Genomic DNA, 18,507 nt, shown 5'->3' with positions numbered 1-18,507 from the left:
GGGGCGGGGGGGAGCGAGGCGCGCGCCGCGGAGGGGGCGGGGCCGCGGCACCTCAGCCGTGCAGTCCCCGCCCACTCCGGGGGGAGTGAGTGGCGGCGGTGCTGTCCAATCAGAAAAGGGGGTGGGTGGGGTTGTGGTTGATGGGCGGTTCGTGATGGTGTGGGGTGATAGGCAGGGGAAAGGACGAATGGGAGGTGAGGAGGAGGGAGGGAGGCGGGATGAAAGGAGAGGCGCAGCCAACCGCGAGCGGGCAGCGCCGCCGTGACGGGCCTGTCCGCAAACAGAGTGGCGGGAGGCGGGCTCTATGTCGAGCGGTCCAATGACAGCGCGGGGAGGCGTGATGAGCGTGCGCGCTGCCCAATGGCGGGGCGGGACGCTGCGCGGAGCTGCGTGCGGCCTGCGGGGCCCGGCCGGGACGGGACGGGTCGGGCTGCGACGGGCCCTGCCCCTGCGGTAGGTGCCGGGGGGACCCCGGGGCGGGGGGGCGCCCTGTGAGGGGTCTGAGGGGAGAGGCGGGAAACGGGGGAAATAAGGGAAAATAGTGAAAAAATAGGGGGGAAATGGGGGAAGTACGGGGGAAATGAGGGAAAATAGAGGGGTATATGGGGGAAAATAGAGGGGTAAAGGGGAAAATAGGAGGGAAGTAGGGGGGAAATGGGGAAAATAGGGGGAAGAATGAGGGAAATTGGGGAAAAAGGGGGAAATAAGGGCAGAGATGAGGAAGAATAGAGGGAACATGAGGAAAATAGGAGAGGAAGTGGGGAAAATAGAGAGAAAAGGGGAAAATAGATGGATAAAGTGGAGAAGTAGGGAAAAATAGGGGGAAAAAAGAGGGGAAATGGGGATAATAGAGGGGGAAAAGGGGAAAGTAAAGGGAAAGTAAGGAAAGTAGGGGAGAAAAGAGGGAGATGGGAGAAAATAGGGTGGAAAACAAAAGAGAAATTGGGAAATAAGAGGGAAAATGGGGCGCAGCCGAGCAGCAGAAGGGCTCTGAGGGCCCCCGGGGCCGTTCCCGGGTTCGGTTCCCCTGCAGACCACTCAGTGCATCCCGTAATTAACCTGCAGCGCTGTGTAATTGGGCTCCCCCCTCCTGAAGTTAGTCAAGCACCAGGCAAGGCTTATGTTTAAGCTTGTCAGTCAGCTGTTACTGTAGGGCTGAGCACTTGGTTAGCTCCTCTGCTTTGTTTTTCCCTTCAGAAGGGGCTCTAATTAGCTCCTGGGGCGTTCTGGTTGTCTGGAGCATCCCGCCGAGGTCGGTAACGGTGCTGGGGCCGTGCTCCTCATTACTGATAAAACTCCACTTGCTGCTAATTACAGGAGGCCTGTAAGGAGCTGACAGCTTTTTTAGTTCTGCACCCTGCCTTTGACATTGCTTCTTCACAGAAGAACTGGTTCAGGCTTGTACCAAATTTGCATCCCTCTCCCAACGCGAACGGCTTCTTGGGATGGCTGCCTCCAGCTGGGAGCCCGCACATCCCCTTCTGCTTGGCCAGCAAAACGTGGTCAAGTGCTCTGTGTGATCAGACCTTCATCGCTACGCCAGCTGCATCCCCAGCTGTCAGTTTGTAGTTTTCTAGCTTCCTGTACTTGGGGTACAGGGCTATAAGACCTCAAAAGTACCCTTGGATTTTTTGAGTTTGCATCCTCAGAACGTAGAATTGAATGGAGCCTTGCAGTTCCTGTCCCATTGAGCAGGTGCGTCTCCTGATTAGGTCAGGGAAAGGCAATATAACATCCCCTGCTGAGGTTTTTGTCTGTGCTTTTTAAAGTTGTGTTATTAAGTGTTCTGAACAACTAAGAAAATTGAAAATCCTCTCATGAAGTGAGCAACCTTCAAATTGAGTAGCCCCATCTAATACATCATCAGTAGCTTTCATTTTTCCCCAGAGACAGCTGATAGCCCCTTCTTTGAGTGTCGATCACTTGATACTTCTGAGAGTGTTGAATTCTTTCCAGGCACAAGTTTCCAGCCTGTTTCTTTGGTTTCTCCTTTCTCCAGTCTGCTAATGAGAGATTCTCCTTCATGTACTATCTGTAGCAATGATTGCTAGAACTTTTTCTGGAATGTTTTGATGAAAGGATTGCTGAAACAGATTCGGGTCACCGCTGTCTTTACTGTAGCCACAAACTTTTACTTGAGGGTACTGGAAATGTTATCAAAGTGCAGGAAATGCTTAAAGCGGGTCATAGTAATTGTTCTGTAATCCTCTCTGCCAGCTGGTTTAGGTGTGTTCCTACGGTGAGAAAAGAGCAATGCTATCTAAACTTCCTTCTAATTTTTCAGCTTAATAGCAATTAACTCCTGTGCAAAGGTCACTGCTCAGCTCCACCCCTCCAATGAGGATGGGGTCTCGGTTCCACCTCTCCAGTAACTGCCTTTCCTCAGACCTTGTGGCAATCCAAACAGAACAGAGACACTGAGAAGTAAACTACACAAATACCAAACTTCTTTTTTATTCTAGTTCAGCTCAAGGAACTGGCCTGGGTTGGGGTCACCTAGGTGCCAGAGGGAGGAGATGCGCTTACAGCAACCCCAGCTTTGATTAGTTTAGGCTTGGCTGGATCTCTGCAATAAGAGAAATCCCACTGCTTTTTTCAAAATCTAATCTGACCCAGCCTGAACAAAACAGTAGGGCTGTTGAGCTGTGTATCAAGAGGCAGGTTGCAGCTATGGGGTGGTGTTAGAGGTGCACAGATCTGTTATCCCCCAGCGGCACCTCCTAACCAGCTGAGCCAGCAGCAGCCGCTTCCCTGCATCCGGTTGTGATGTTTGAGTACAAGCCAGGTTCAATGTGCTCATCTGGGGGAAAAAATTCTAATCAAGTTAAAAAGAAAACACTGCTAACAGTTTTCTGCCTGATCAGGAAGTTGAATAGGCATCATCATGTGGGGTTGCTGATGCTCACAACGGAGAAGGCAGGAGGCAGGGCTGGTCCGGCCCTTCTGGCAGCCTGTGATAGTTGGGCACTGCAAGCAAGCTGCTCTTCTGAAGTGACCTAAATACTTTGTCCTCTGGAACCAGTCAAAGTCCGGGTTCTTATTCAAGTGGAACTAAAGCAGTGGTGTTCTAGAATTAATTTTTATCAAACTTGTCAAAAAAAAAAACTCAAATGTTTAAAGTAGTTGTTGAAGGCACCTGTTTTAGCGCTGTGTCACTGCCATGCAATTGCCCATCTTTGTAGCAATTAATAAGATCACAATTCTTCCTGCGTTAAAGTTGGTACTTAAAGCTTGTAGCAGAATCCTTCTGGCAGACGCGATCGTCAGTGTCTTTCATTTAGGCATGTAAAAACTTTTATGACTGTAATGGCAGATAGATACTTGTGTCTGTTTTTCTTCTGTCATGACTACATCGAAATTTAAATGCGCTACCAAGCCACTAAGATGATTTGGCTGAAGCAGAATCAGTCAGTGTCTGTACACTTGAGATGCTTGCCAAAAAAGCAAATGTTATCCTGAATTTTTAGTATTTTAAGGCTGTTGTTGAATAGTAGGTAGTAGTTAGTAGTGCTTTCTGGCTCAGTTTCAGACCGGGTCACTTCAGCTGTAGACATTAGGGTCTTTCAGATAGTTTGTTACTTGTGCTTGTTAGCTGGCTTGTACATTAGTGTGATTGTTTATTATGGACGGGGAAGTGCTAGCTTGACTTTCAAGTATTAACTATGAGTAATGGAGGAAAATAGATCTGAACAAATTCTCAGAATACAAAAATCCCTAAATGAGTTTGACAGCTAGTTTGGGTTCCAAGCATCACTTGTTCCAAACGGAGTGGGGGGTTCTGCAGCTGCCTGAGGGCACTCGGTGTTGATGGTGGGTGGAACCAGCACAGGGGAATGGGAGTTAAGCAAGAAATGCTAGGACATGGAGCATGTAGCTAATGTGGAAGGGGTGGGAAGGCAAGAAATTGGCCAGCTTTACAGATTATGCCTCATGGTTGATACTGTGACATCTTCTGATGCCTGCCCCCCTGTTTTTTGGTGTTCTTAGGTTGTTGCTAACCACAGGAAGACTTCCTCTCAAAGCTGTTTAAATGAGAATGTCCCTGGCGCAAAGAGTACTACTGACATGGCTTTTTACGTTGCTCTTCCTGATCATGCTGGTGCTGAAGTTGGATGAGAAAGCACCGTGGAACTGGTTCCTCATTTTCATTCCAGTCTGGATATTTGATACTATTCTCCTGGTTATGTTAATTGTAAAAATGGCTGGCCGGTGCAAGTCTGGCTTTGACCCTCGCAACGGCTCACAGAACATCAAGAAAAAAGCCTGGTACCTCATCGCAATGCTGCTCAAGTTAGCCTTCTGCCTTGCCCTCTGCGCTAAACTGCAGCAATTCACCACGATGAAACTAGCCTATGTATTTATCCCCTTGTGGGCCTTGCTTATTGGGGGTATGGTCGAACTTGGATATAATATCTTCTATGTACGAAGAGACTAAGCTGTATGGGGTGTTCAGCCCTGAGACTGGTACTGAACTGCTGGATTATTAGCTCTGCCACAAATGTGATCTCTAGAACAGCACATAAGGAAATGCTCTGGAGACTTCATCTAAACGAGGCTGGAGACCAAAAGTAGACTTGTTCCTTTTTTTTTTATTTTATTTTAAAATGGTCATACATGCTCTTGTAAATAAAAGTATTTGTTCAACATTAGGTGTTCTAATAAGGTGGTTTTGTTACACAGAATAAAACTTAACCTCTTCACATGCAGGTGGATCTCAAAAGGAACCGCAGCTGTTCCAGCCCAGAGCAGGCAGCATGTAGCACTTCCTTACACGGATTACCCTCAGTTTTCTTATTTATGCTGTCATCAAGAAATAACCAGGTAAGGCTGCTTTCTATGATGTGCTAAATTTTCTGTAAGAATCAGTAACAACTGAAAGCTACCACCAAGAGCAAAAAAGGTATAAAGTGACACAGCATCTTCTTTTTGATGGTGAAAATCCTCTTCCAGTGCAGAAAGTTGTGTTTTTTTAACTGCTGCCACATAGGCAAACAGTACATTTACCTAGAGAAAATAGTAACTGAACCATGCCAGCAAGTTTATATTCAGAGGGGAAAAAGGGAGCACAGTGATTATGATTGACTTTCCAAGTGAAAAGTTGTCACTTTTCTAAGAGACTGAAGCTGCTGGGTGGGTCCTGTAACGTGTTCGTGCCAGCAAAAGTGGTGCTTTAACAAGAAAGATGGGTTTTAGTGCTGTAGTGTATTAAGGCCCTGGAGGTAAAGCCTTGGCTTTTTGGAGCAAATGGACTTGATCAAGTAACAAGTGCAACAAAAGGAATTTTTGGGAAGAGCTGGAACGAGAAGCCTGTTTGGGGGCTGCAAGTGCTCTCCAGGGAGCCAGGATAGCAAGTTCTAACATCTAGGGCATAATGAACACGCCTGCTGAAAATAGGGATTCATTTACATTTCCTGTGTGTAACGCAAAGAGCCAGGGAAAAACTGCCGATGGTAACAGGAACTGACTAGATCAAAGCGTCTTGTTCATAAAATTTTAATTAGCTGCACTCAGCTGGAGCTGTCCTTTATAAAGGAAAGGTCCTTGACTGTAGATTTTTTGCTTACTCTTCAATCACACAGACAGACATAAAAACATAGGAAGCAGCTGTCAGAGACCACTGAAGCGACTTTAAGGAAAGCCTGTTCCAGACTAAGGTAAGGGATCTTGATTTAGAACTTCAGGTACCAAATGGTTTTTAGAAAGGACCTAAGTTGAGGCTGCTGCAGTGTGGTTGTTTGTCCTGCCTTGCTAACAGGGAAACCAGGGGATGACAAAGAAAAAAACAGCTCTAATCCTTAGCTGTTAAAAGAGCTGTAAAAAGTCGCAAAGTACCTACAATAAAATCAACACCAACTTCTGCTAAGCAAATCTGTGTGCTCAGTCTCAGTTTACAAGCATCACAATTTACAGAGAGATGAAATTTTACAGGGAGATAAAATGAATTCTTCCTTCAAATAGAAGAATAGAAAAAAAAATCACTTTCAGTCTTTAGTAGCAACATTTCTTTGTGGGAGGCAGATCTGGGTGCTGCTTAGTTCTGAGAAACCTTCAGCAGTTGCTATGTGTTTGGTGTCAACGCTCGCCCACTGAAGAACAGGCTTCCTGTGTCATCTTTGTTAACTTCAAGCTAAACCAGCACCTGGGAGTAGGATTAGCTGGGGGCACTGGGGAGGAGGAAGGGCATTCACCCCGGTGCAAGGTCTTGGGCCTGGTAGCTATAGGAAATGAGAGAAAAGCATATGTAAACACACAGCCGTGCACTTACATTAGATGTGGGGCATAGAGAATATCTTTGATCTGTACACCAAACCCAGCCCTCCTCCACCATACGTCCCGCGGCTGGCAAGCTGCACTTCCTGTGAGATGTTCACTGGGTGCCTGAACAGATGATGGAGAAGTGAAAGGGTTGCGAAGACCCCCTCTGCTCAAGGCTAACTCCTCTCTACCACTTCACAAGCGCTGCTGCAAACATGAAACAAGCATCTTGGCTAATGTGAGGTGGGCTCAGGCCTGAGTAAGGCTTCATTGGAGAGGGGGTCAGAATGACAAGGGCCTTGCTTATGGTGATTTGTCATGGCACAGCACCAAGCATGAAACTGAGCACCTATGGTCTCTCCACAACTGAGGAATACCACAGAATATGAAAGAAAAAAAAAAAAAAGCCTTGTTGACGTGATGCCAAAAACCACCCATGCTGCTCAGAAGAGTAAGACAGCCTTCCTCACTCAAAGCGAGGAAGGAATTAACAAATTGTGGTAACTTTGCTGATAGGAGAATAAGAACTAGCCTCTTTAGGACTTCACTGCATATTAGCAAGGTGAGCAGCAAATAGCAACTGTGCCCCTTTTAATAGATCACCTATTTCACAGATGCAACTCTTATCTGGAAGTTCAGCAGCTCCAGTTCACTAGAACTGAAGATGGTTGTTCTAATTTAAGTAGTTAGTTGTTCCTTATCATTAACAATTTCAGTGTTGGTTTGTATGATGGTTTTGTTTTTGGTGGGGAGGTGGCTTTAGGGTTTGTTTTTTTTTTGAAAAAAAAGAAAGTTTTACTTAAAGACCTTGAAATAAACTACTGTGCTGAAGCAGCGGTTTCTTTCTGGTGTCCTACACAAGATAATTTCACTTATCAGAAGATGTTCTTAGGATGCAGCCACTTGGAAGCACTGAACTTGCCCAGTTCTTACAGATACTTCGGTAAGAGGAATATCCCTTTTGATTTGGTGTGTCCCATCAGTTTTAACCTTGACTTAAAACTGCTGCTGTGACACCTTGGTACAATCACTTCTTCTTTTTTGTGATATCAGAACCCCATTCAGAAAGATTTGACAGACTTCGCTGTAGTCCACTGTGATCTTTTCAGAAGCTGTGGCAGAAGTTGCAGCTACTCACAATTACCACATTCTCCAAGGCACTGTTTACAGTTGTGAAGCAGAATGAGTATTCTCACGCTTTTTCTTAAATTTACAGACTCACCTACCCATCATTAAATGAAACCAAAAAAAAAAAAAAGGTTTGATAGTTTCAGGAAAAGGGAAAGCTGATGCTGAGCTGGCTTGCACCGATTTGCCAGAAGCAGTCTCCAGGAGGAAGTCACTACCCACTGACCTCATGCACGTGAGAACACCTTTTTTCTCAGTTATCCACCTCACACTTGACATGGGGTGTGGAGGAGAGAGCTTTGCCATCTACCAATTTGTTAAGACAAGTGAAAAGCTTGTTCTTACGAAATGAAACAAAATATTTATCGTATGCTGATGATAAATATATATTATCTGTATAATATATATATTGATGGCATATATATGGTGATACACATTCTACATCATTTATTTCTGTTCAAATCATTCATACAAGCTTGAACACTTTGGCATGCACTGTAGATGAGCATCTACTTTTGTCTGATCCAGGAAAATAAATACTCAATGCACATGGGTAAGAGGTCATGAAACTAAGTTTTTCAATTATTTATATTGCTTTTCTTGACTCGTCACCATCTCAGGAGTATGAAGTCTTCTGTTCTTGAAAGATACAGCTGTGTGACAGACATCCCAAACTAACTAAAAATGCTTTAAGAATCTGCATACATGCATTCAGTGTGCTGGTAGGCATGGACAACAATATTCAGAAATAAGATAGCACAGGACTGTTACAGAATCACTCAAGAGATGAAAACAGTACTATTGCTGACAAATACGCAGAGTAATACAGAAGCAGAACTTAAGAGTAACTTCATGGAAATTTTCACATTTGCCCGATATAAAAGTTGGGGTAAAGATTTCTGTTAAAAACTGGGGGTACAAATGGATTTATCAACGTGAGATTTTAATACTCCCACCAACTTGGAATTCTAACAATGTTAGGTAGTATCTATTTTAACACCACTACAGTTTGAGAACAAGTAACATTGCTTTTCAGTAGTAAAGCTCCCAAATAACTTGCATTTCCAGAACTATATCCTTTATATTTATTGGCATGGAAAGCTGAGACACTTTGTTTTGTTTAAAACTAAGTTAGAGATCAAAATAACCACACAATTTCTGCACTGAGTTAGAAAAAAACAAGTCTGTACCATTTATTGTACCTGTATCATCTGAAGTTTTGGATGGAGTTAGTCTCACACAGGAGCCCTGTACACCTAGAAGGGGTCAGGCTATCACCCAATGATGAAAAGCATTGATCTTGGTGGATTAAGGCAACTTAAGGAACCACTGCAATTGGACACTGCAATATTATTCAATATTAATATATTATCCTTGTACTGAAGTTGGATAAAGAGCAGACAAAAACAGAACACAGCAATGCTGTTTTCTTCAGCCTACCTTTCCCAACAAACCAACATCACAACCGAATGGCAAATGTAAGAAAACCCTTTTCATTTAGAGTGAAACGACAGCAGAAGAGCCAGAAACAATCATAAATGAGATGTTCTAGTCCTTTGGTACATGGAAACTTCAATCTGATGGCTGACTGAAGGTGACTATGTCAAAATAGGCCATAGCTTTAGCAATGCTGCTTCATGTGGCATTAATTTTCCACACCTGCATCTAATTTGCAAGGTTTTCTTCTTCTTGAGACACTCACTATGGGACACCTTTCTCAGCTAACTGCCCCATTTTGTCCAAACGCAACCAGATTCAAACAAACTGCCACAAAAAGCAGTCTTTATAACACCAGTCTAAACTCTACGAAACATCACATTTTCATTCAGGTGGACTGGAAGTTAATTGGTAAAAGTGAACATATCAAAATAGCTACTGAAAAATAAAACTTGATAAAAATAGAAGTTTTATCTGCTGTTTTAATTGATGTTTGTATCAGGATATAACTGTACACCAAATATTAAAGGACTATTTAGGACTAATGACCTCAGCAGCAGGCTAATCTATCAGCATGACCAGAACACAAGACAACCAGTGTTTACCTGGCACTTCAATACAGCACAGCGCTAAAGCAGAAGAAATATTAGCATCATATTACAGAGCAAAAACAGTGGCCAGAAACTAATACACGAGGTTTGCAGAGTCCATATCCCTGATGAATAATAGGGACAGCAACCTAGCTACTGTGAAGTCAATCACGGCTTCTGAGTGAGAAGCTGCACACACAACACAGAGCTGTTTGTATTTCTAAGGAAAATGAAATTAGTGAGTCAAAGTTGCCCAGATTTTCTCACGTACGCTGCAAAATCAGTGGGATCTGCACAAAATATCAGTATCACCTATTACAGAGCTTTTAAAGTGCTTTTTGTCCACCTAAATTAGCATTAGTTTAACAAACAAGTAGTAACAGGGACTCACAATCAACTTCAACAGTGCCATTCACAGCAAACTACAAATAAATGAAAATTTGTCCTTCCCATTTCCAGCTTGGACACATTCACAAATGTTAGCAAAAAGGCGCTGGTTTGCCTAAAGACAAGGTTCTCTAAGGATGTGAGCACAAGAAAATGAATGAAATTACACTGGAGAGCCTGCTTGTATCATTTGGTCAGAATGAATACAGCTTTCATCCTGCTACGGTCAGATGGTAATCTACCACCCCACTACAGTTTATTTTGCCAATGAGCATAAAGAAAACATGGATCTTTCAGTCAATTCAGCACCCTTATTCACATGCAGATATTAGAAAATAGTCACTTTTCAACAAAGAATGTTTTTCCTGTATTTCTTGGAAGACTCATTCAGTTTTCCAAGTTTGTACTTTTCTGCTGATCCGTTTCACAGCATTCTTTTTTTTCCCCATTTCCTATATTATTTGCAACACCAACTTATTTACTGTGCACGTGTATTTGCTTAAAAATCAATTTTATTTATCACCAAGAAACTCTTTCACAGATGAATACTTAAATCACCCTCTGAAATAATACTTTATTTCTAATACTAGATAGAATTAATATTTCCATTAAAGATGTATTGAAATATTCACTATAGTAACAAGGAAGGGCAAAATCTGCATGCCAGCAGTACCTGTAATGAAAATGCTGTTTCAGAGTCAATTTGCAGGCATTTGGAGGGCTGGAAGATGACAACACCAAGTAACACTTGTATGTAACACATGAAGTCAGTTGCCAGAGAAATGCAAAAGCTCCAGTAATTAAAAGAGGAAAATAAAGTAGCTACCACCTTGAAAGCTATTGGTAGTAACAATGCAGTTCTTTGCTGCCCACAGGTATGGTACCAGCATTTAGGAAAGCTTTTCTGGAGTTGTGCACATCGTGTCATGAGCTGGAACACCACTGCAGCACAGGCAATAAGCTTTCAGCAGATTTCTCCAATCTGCAGAAGAACAAGGGCCAAAAGAGGTAAGTGAACCACTGGAGATTTCAGCCGAAGTACCAGCTAACGGGAAGATTTATACACAGCTGAAATCCAGGAGGGGGAAAAAGCAACAAGCAAAGACTAGTTTCAGTACATCAGAAGGCATGAAAGATTTATTGCTGAAGCCCAAGTCTGAATATAAAGCTGTGTGCAGCAGGGAGGGAGGTTATCGCACGGGAGCACTTGAGAGCAAAGACTTTTGGCAGACTAATGAACAGTTTGTGAGCTGAACATCTCTGAAGAGGTGCTCCCTCCTAAAGAGGGACCGCCTCAAAATGAATACACCACGGGTAGAGGACAAAAATTGTGTTGTTTTTTTAAAGCAAACCAAGAAGCACATGCTCATATTGCCAGTCAGCCCAGACTATCTGCAGCCTGGAATACAAAGGGAGTTTTGACAGCCATTGGTGATGTTGGAATTATTCATATCCTGTCTACAAGGAATTGTGTCTAGAAACCAGAATCTAGTTTGTCTCAAAAATAAAGCATAAAAATTGTAAGAGCTGCTCCTTGTCTCTCTTAAAATTCTGAAAGTGATGCAAAAAAAAGAAAAAAAATGGTTGAAGATGCAATGCAGGCAGCTGAAGCAAGTTTTCAGAACCAAGACATACCTGGGCAGAAGTTCAAGGCCGTATCAGCCAAGACCACTGAGCAGGTTGTCAAATGGAAATTAAATTTTATGTGAAAAGTCATATTTGCTAAGCCATTTTCAAAGGCATTTCTTCAGTCTAGACAGCACCTATGATGCAGAAAGTGGTCTGCCATCGAGTGGGATGTATACATTTTACTAAAATCTGAAAAAAATACTTGGACCAGAATGAATAATGAGCAGATGGATCACCAGCATACTTTTTTCCCCCTCTAAGTCCATTTGTGTGTAAAAGCTTAAAAAAAAAATCAGGATCTATCAAGGCTGGTTTTCAAAAAGCTGCAGCTTCCTACTAACAGATTGAAAAAGCTGCACACTTGCTGAGAATGACTGCCTGCAGCTCTTCCCTGCTCTCACCAGCAGGCACAACAAAAGGGAACAGAAGGCTACATAACCATACGTGTGCTCACAAAGCCAAGGGGATTGTGGTGGCAATTCCCTGATAGTCCAGGGAACACGGTGGGAGCTGAGACCACGTTTCTATAAGGAAGGCTCAAACCCTTCCGTGAAACAATTAGTTTTTCACATCTGCACAGGTTGGAGCAGGAACTTACCATGTCACACATGAACCATTTTGCTTGCTCATGGAGCGAGGGGAAAGCAAGATCCCTGAGGCTGCAGAACTGGCAGTAACCTCTTCACCAGCATTACTGACAATAGCAGTAGGATTTAGCCACATTCAAGAGATTTGTTTCTATTGCTTCTCTAATACATAATTATGGCTATGTAGGAGTCATGTTTAGCAATTCAAAAGTTGATTTAATTAATAATTCCTCAACAGACCTATCTTCCATTTAAACACAACAGGGCACGCATCAGTTCAATGGCTGATTTTAGGCAGAAGTACAAAGTAACAATCTGAATTTTAACAACCTAGGAACAAGAAACATTTGCAACAAAAAGGGCCTCGAAGTTGAACTAGACATCACCTGGGGAAAAAAAAATCACATTGTTCTATTGCTACAATGGAAGCCAGAGTGATCACCAAGTGTATCAGATATTGACAATTAGGATGTAAGGATGTACAACTTTGAGAAAGGTGTAGGGAAAAAATCCCCCCCAAAATGGAGACAGAGGGCTTTAGAAACACCAGGCTTATGCTTTTAAGTTTAAATACTATGTTGAAGGACAGGCTGCAGGGCAGTTTGCTGCTGTTTGTAGCTACCTGAAAAAGAAATATCGTTCAGATGTGTTTGAACTATACAATAATATGTTACACACAATTAAATAAGTTAAATTACAGAGTGTTTGCCATTACCACATCAGATGCTAGCTAGCCTTGAAATCCTCTTCCCTCAGAACACGGCCTAGGAGAACTGTGGAGGTCCACAGGAACAGAGAGAGGTGAACACTTAACTCCATCACCGCTATCATTCCCTTGATGAAACAACTCTTCCTAACTGGGACTCACAAGGGATCTTCCTACCAGACCACTGCCTTGCACTATCAGCACACGGAGCAGTTCGAATCCAAATTTGCCTCGGTGAATTTCAGGTCACTGCTCGAGTTGAGGCTGTTGTAACCATCTAAAAACATTCTTTGACCTAATTTAGTCAGGTAACTCACCAGCAGGTGGAAACTGCTAGACTCATTTGTTTTGTTGTTGTTTTTTTTTTTTAAATGTGAAATGGAACTTTCTTAATCATGGCTTGTGCAGGGGGAGGAGGTAAGCATGAAAAGGAGTTTGCCACCTCGTCCCAGCTCAGAGAGATGCCAGCAGTTGCAGGCAGCACTCCTGGAATCCCCGGTACCCAACCGTACTCCCTGACGTGGGAAGGCTGCGGGTAGCACTTGCCTCTGTTCCACATTACCATCTGGTGACAGTAGTCTGGGGAGTGCCTTCAAAGGTCAGCTGTAGGAAACCCTGTGAAGGGAGGACTGATTCTGCATCCTGACTAATCTTGGTTTACAAAGAATGCCTCAACTCTACCTCTGGCTGCTACAGCTCCTCACGCCACAACGGGGTAAGGGCATCCTATGCTTCAGTGCAGGTAGAAGCAAAACCATTTAGAGAGGCAGTTTAACTGAATTATTTTTTGCAGATCCAAAAATAAAACCAATCTGTTATTATGAACCTTTATTAAGCGGCTCACATTTCAGTATAAATCACACTAAAAAGATCTTTAAAAAAGATATTTACACTACAGTGCTGACACATTTAAAATGAAAAAATTGGTATAAATAAGCTCTATGGAAAAGCCTGGAATTGTCAAAAACAACTCTGGCTCATCTTACAAAAAATATATATGTTAAATGTCAGCTCTACTCTAAAACCTACAACTCAAAATTATTTAAAGACTTCTTTATGTTAAACCTGCAGTGTTTACAGTGCATCTGGCCCTAAGTGCTTTGATACTTCACAGTTATGGACAGGCACTGAGGAATGTTACAAAGCTACATAACTATTTTCTGTAACAGATGCGAAGGCAAGTCACAAACTTGCCCCACAGAATTTATGAATCTTTACATTATTACATCATTAAGTTTAAAAAGGAATTTAAAACAATATATACAAATTTAGCACAAAAAATCATCTTCTCTTTGTCCGTGCAGTTTTGGATATGATGAACTATGCTGTCTTGTATCATCCGGGTGTATGTGGCTTCCAGGGCATAACTTGCCTTGTAAGTCCTTGTTGGCAGGCTCAAATTTGGAATCCATTTCAAACTTAAACGTCGCCAATTCAATCCGATCCAATCCAGTCTGCACAGCCTGGCCCCTTATGTCATTAGGTGCCACCGTCTTTTCAGCAAGATCGACATTCATGGATTCTTCTTTTATTCGGTGAGATGCAATAGGTTCGTGTTTTATCGGCATAAATTCCTGCTGCAGACACTTGGTCTGCAGAGCATCTGAGAGTTTGGTGTCTTCGGAGGTATTTTTGCTGATCATACAAATTCTGCTGTCAGTCTGAAGTCCGATAACCGAAGACTTGGGGTCTGCAGAGGTCCCTGCTTCAAGAGTACTTGAATTTTGAGAGAGTTCTTCCTCCGAATGGTACAGCTTGAGCCGGATGTGCCAAGCCAAACTGCACACAGCCGAAACTGTTTTGAACTGGTGCACAACATTCCTTGGGATAAAATAAATGTCATTGTCAAATAACTGAATTCTGGCATATCGAATGCCTTCCCTTCTCAGCTGATTAAGTTTTGCATCATCAACCCACTGGACACACTGGAGGAAAAAGGAAAAAAGGATGAAAACTTTGTTTTATAACTTACAAAGGACACCCACTTAGCTGTTCACAGCATGCTTACCTGTGAGAGCGGAGGCTCATGCAAGTCTAATTGCATTCGCTGAACTACCTCTAAGAAGTCCTCAGCATGAAAACAAATTACATCTTTGGTTATACGAGGCTGCTCAGACCTACATAAAAGTAAGAGTTGCACAGTCAGAAGCTGAAACTAACAAGCTTGCAGATTTTCTTTATTCCCTGTAGCAGGGATAAAGCAAACGAACTAAAAATAAACTTGGCAATTCTATCATAACATATATTTTGGAGAAGAAAGGCTGACTAAAATAGCTAGTTCTCAATCATGAGCTTGTTATACTGATTAAATAAGTTAACAACAATTTCACGTTTATTTTTCATTTTTTACACAAGTGGCAGTAAACGGAGCCACGAACAGTCAGAGCTCAATACTCCAAGCTGACCTCAGCCTGCCTTGCTGCTGACAGATGCTGGACTTACTGTCAGCACTCATCAATGGGGAATACACATCTGCTGCCTCCAAGGACACCATCATACTCGTCAGAGCGCTGCTAACATTGCTTAGTATCTTAGTCTCAGACATAATAGATCCGATTCTACATTAATCTGCCATGATGTTAATAAGCAGCAAATGCTGGGCTGGCATCTGCCACAATATCCCCTAAAAAACAACACTAGTACTTGTGTTCACCAGAGAGCTATAAAAGAGCAAAACCTAAACTATGGTTTGTCTCAGTATTCAAACGGAGATAGGAATTCACTTCTTGTCCCACAATATCCCCCTGAAATATTCACTATTTATATCAGAATGCTTCTAGAGGAATTCTCCTGAATCAGTCAGTTAACAAAATGCAAAGGTAGCCACAACCCCGACCGCCTTCTGATCTAAATGCCATACTCCGTTCTTCCACAGGCACACAGAAGATGAAGCTTTACATGTGTTTGAGGGATGGGGGTTATTTTGTTGGTTTGTTTCCATTTAAAAATCCACGGATAAGACTCCATTTACACAGGACAAAGCTCTTGTTGGAGTTTACAGGTGAATGCTGAAAAGCCAAGTGTTTTTGCAAGGATGGCTTAGCAGCCACTAAGAGCCTGGGTTGTGGCTTTCTCCCTTCTTCCTCCCCAGGGAGGACAAGCACACCATGACCTGTGTGGCTGCTGCACAGGGACATGCAGGGGCTGTGCCAACATCCCCAGAGAGCTGGGCACCCTACTTCCTCCCCATGGGCACCCAGGACAAGCCCCAAGCGTGGATTCACCAGTAAAGCAAAACCTTTGGTACGTGTCAGAGTATTTCACAGATATTGGAGCAGTCTTCTCAAAACACACAAGGATCACCACACTCTGTACACACGGTACTATTTATGTCCTAGGAAGCAGGCACTGATGTACGGTTTATGGGGCTTTTTAAACTGAGGAGACATGTTTGTTTAATTTAGGCCTTGACCTCAAAGCAAAAAATAGCTAGCTTGAGGCTATTTTCATGAGAAAAAAAAAAAGCCTGGAAGTATGCTAGGGAAATCTTTCAAATCACGTATTTTATTTTCAATTTTGCAAAGACGAAAGTTTCTCTCCATTTGGTTCTACATACTCCTGAACAGGTTTTAAGTATTGAAGGCAAAAACCTAAAGAACCATCTCCCATCAATGAGATCAAAATATTAGCTGCATTAACCTCCTTTTTACAATGCAGCTATATACAGTTATGTTTTCATAGTAAATGTTTTTAAAAGATGATTTACATTAGGCAAGAATATGTACCTACGTCTGGAGTCAGCATCACTTGAAAATGAGGTGAAGAACCAACACTGATGTATGTACAAAGAGCATTCACATGCTAAAAGACTTCAACCCAAAGCAAAGCTTTCACTGCTTCGTTTACTCCATGTTCTATACGGTATCCTCTATAATGCAAAGTCAACCATTTTTGTTTAAACACTACTTTCCTCAGTCTGTATACACGTGCAATTTAATGCATTACTGAAATCCTGCCACAAAACATGGCAATTTCCTCTGTTTACAAAAGGGATGCCAGGAAATTTTTAATTCTAAAATTGGAGATTTGTTATTTAGCACAGCAACTTGGAGATTGCATTTTGTATGATCTAATCAAGTGAAATGATAGCAAAATAATTCATTTAGATGTCCAAAAAGACATTTAATCCAAACTATAAAGTGACCTAGGAAAAAAGTGACCTCGGAAAAACCCGTTTAACTCCCTACTAGAGCACTGACAGAACTATTTATGGCAAGAACCTTTTTTCTTTAACCTCATTCTTCAAAACTGCTAGACTTTGTGCTCTAACTTTTCAAAACAGATTCAAGATTACTGACCTCCAGTGCTACATCAGAAATATTCATGGTAAGGTCTGGCAACATTAAACAAGTTCATATGAGCTTAGACAGAAGCACTCACAGCTCCCTGGTCTGGAACAGACTCAGAAGCTGCCTGCTGAAGCACTGGACAGAGCGGTTGAGTTCTTACCAACAACAATGACACTAAGTGGCCTTTGCTGTCCCTGTAAAAGCACACCTGACTTTCATAGGGTCATGGAATGGTTTCAGTTAAAGCCCACCCAGTTCCAACCCCCTGCTATGGGCTGGGACACCTCCTACCAGCCCAGGTTGCCCAAAGCCCCATCCAGCCTGGCCTTGGACACCTCCAGGGATGGGGCATCCACAGCTTCTCTGGGCAGCCTGGCCCAGTACCTCACCACCCTCACAGCGAAGAACTTCTTTATATCTAATCTAAATCTCCCCTTTTTTAGTTTAAAGCCATTCCCCCTTGTCCTATCCTTACACCCCCTGACAAAGAGTCCCTCCCCAACTTTCCTGTAGGCCCCCCTTTATGGAAGGAAGAGTGGAAGGCCCTTCTCCAGGCTGATCAACCCCAACTCCCTCAGCCTGCCTTCATAGGAGAGGTGCTCCAACCCCTTCATCATCCTCACAGCCCTCCTCTGGACCATCTCTAACAAGTCCATGTCTTATGCTGGGGCCCCAGAACTGAACGCAGGCTGCAGGTGGGGTCTCATGAGGACAGAGCAGAGGGGCACAATCCCCTCCCTCGCCCTGCTGGCCACACTGCAACCAGGACACGGTTGGCTTTCTGGGCTGCAAGCACACATTGCCAGCTCATGTTGAGCTTCTCATCCACCAATACCCCCAGGGCCTTTTCTTCAGAGCCGCTCTGTCTACTCATCACTCAGACTTTCAGTTCCCACAACTGCAGACCTGGCAGGCATTTGCTAAGTTCTAAAGCACGCCTGGTGTCACACACACGAGAACACTGCTAAGTAATCAGCACAATGACAACACCAGCATTTGTCAGCCTTGAAGGACGAGTAGAGTCCTTAAAATGTCTGCTAGTAAGAGCCACAGCTCTTCTACAATTTATGATCTTGTAAATTAAATGAGGCCATAATCGAATAATTCTAGAAATTCTCAAGTAAAGAGCTTGTCATATTTGGGAAAAGAGAAAAATAGTTCTTCCAAGTACTAACACTTCTGTTTGCAGTTACGTTCTCCATCCCCAAAAGCTTTTCCTTTGACAATTCTGTTCCTGTGTGCCCTAAAAGACACATCATTCTACTTAGTATTCACACCTAAATAAATCACACTTTCAGTCATCAGCAGCTTCTGGATTACACCATTTACCACTTTATGCTAATCAACTCCATTAACCCAAAAATTTGGTGTTGAACACCTGAATTACCCGGTCGTCAAAGAGCAACCGTGCTACTCCTTCCACAGTTACACAAGGAATAGCAAAGCTTTCTACTTCAGTCCTTTAACTTTCTACTTCGGTCCTTTAAAAACCTCACGTG

General features: G+C 42.9%; 2 protein-coding genes across 9 annotated transcripts in view; one reads left to right on the top strand and one right to left on the bottom strand.

The window, feature by feature from the left end:
• Positions 1-310: 310 nt before the first annotated feature.
• On the top strand, positions 311-10,900 carry TMEM60 (transmembrane protein 60). 7 transcript variants are annotated; one of them, XR_011092095.1, is made up of 6 exons: positions 311-453; positions 3,988-4,568; positions 4,708-4,821; positions 5,584-5,654; positions 7,472-7,618; positions 10,673-10,900. XR_011092095.1 is itself a non-coding variant. In XM_068669879.1 (3 exons), exon 3 carries the CDS (start codon positions 4,031-4,033, stop codon positions 4,433-4,435), a length of 405 nt encoding a protein of 134 aa, XP_068525980.1. In that variant the 5' UTR covers positions 351-453; positions 1,318-1,695; positions 3,988-4,030; the 3' UTR covers positions 4,436-4,649. The 7 variants fall into 7 exon arrangements, 2 of the variants coding, with proteins under 2 accessions (XP_068525979.1, XP_068525980.1); XR_011092093.1 differs by having other exon boundaries at positions 5,580-5,654; XR_011092094.1 differs by lacking the exon at positions 7,472-7,618.
• Positions 10,901-13,532: 2,632 nt separating this feature from the next.
• RSBN1L (round spermatid basic protein 1 like) overlaps positions 13,533-18,507 on the bottom strand; it is a 47,231-nt gene continuing 42,256 nt past the window's right edge. For both annotated transcript variants that reach the window (XM_068669876.1, XM_068669877.1), the window contains 2 exons: positions 14,728-14,836; positions 13,533-14,644 (listed from right to left, as the gene is read on the bottom strand). In XM_068669876.1, the coding sequence (XP_068525977.1) occupies positions 13,988-14,644; positions 14,728-14,836 (766 nt within the window). In that variant the 3' untranslated portion in view covers positions 13,533-13,987. The remainder of the gene's footprint in view (positions 14,645-14,727; positions 14,837-18,507) is intronic.

Source organism: Anas acuta, chromosome 1 (genome assembly GCF_963932015.1).
Source record: "Anas acuta chromosome 1, bAnaAcu1.1, whole genome shotgun sequence".
NCBI classification, from domain to species: Eukaryota; Metazoa; Chordata; class Aves; order Anseriformes; family Anatidae; genus Anas; species Anas acuta.
This window is presented reverse-complemented; position numbering and strand designations above follow the sequence as displayed.

Coding starts and splice junctions, on each gene's coding strand:
- TMEM60 (XM_068669878.1), top strand. CDS start 4,031: ATGAGAATGTCCCTGGCGCAAAGAGTACTACTGACATGGCTTTTTACG.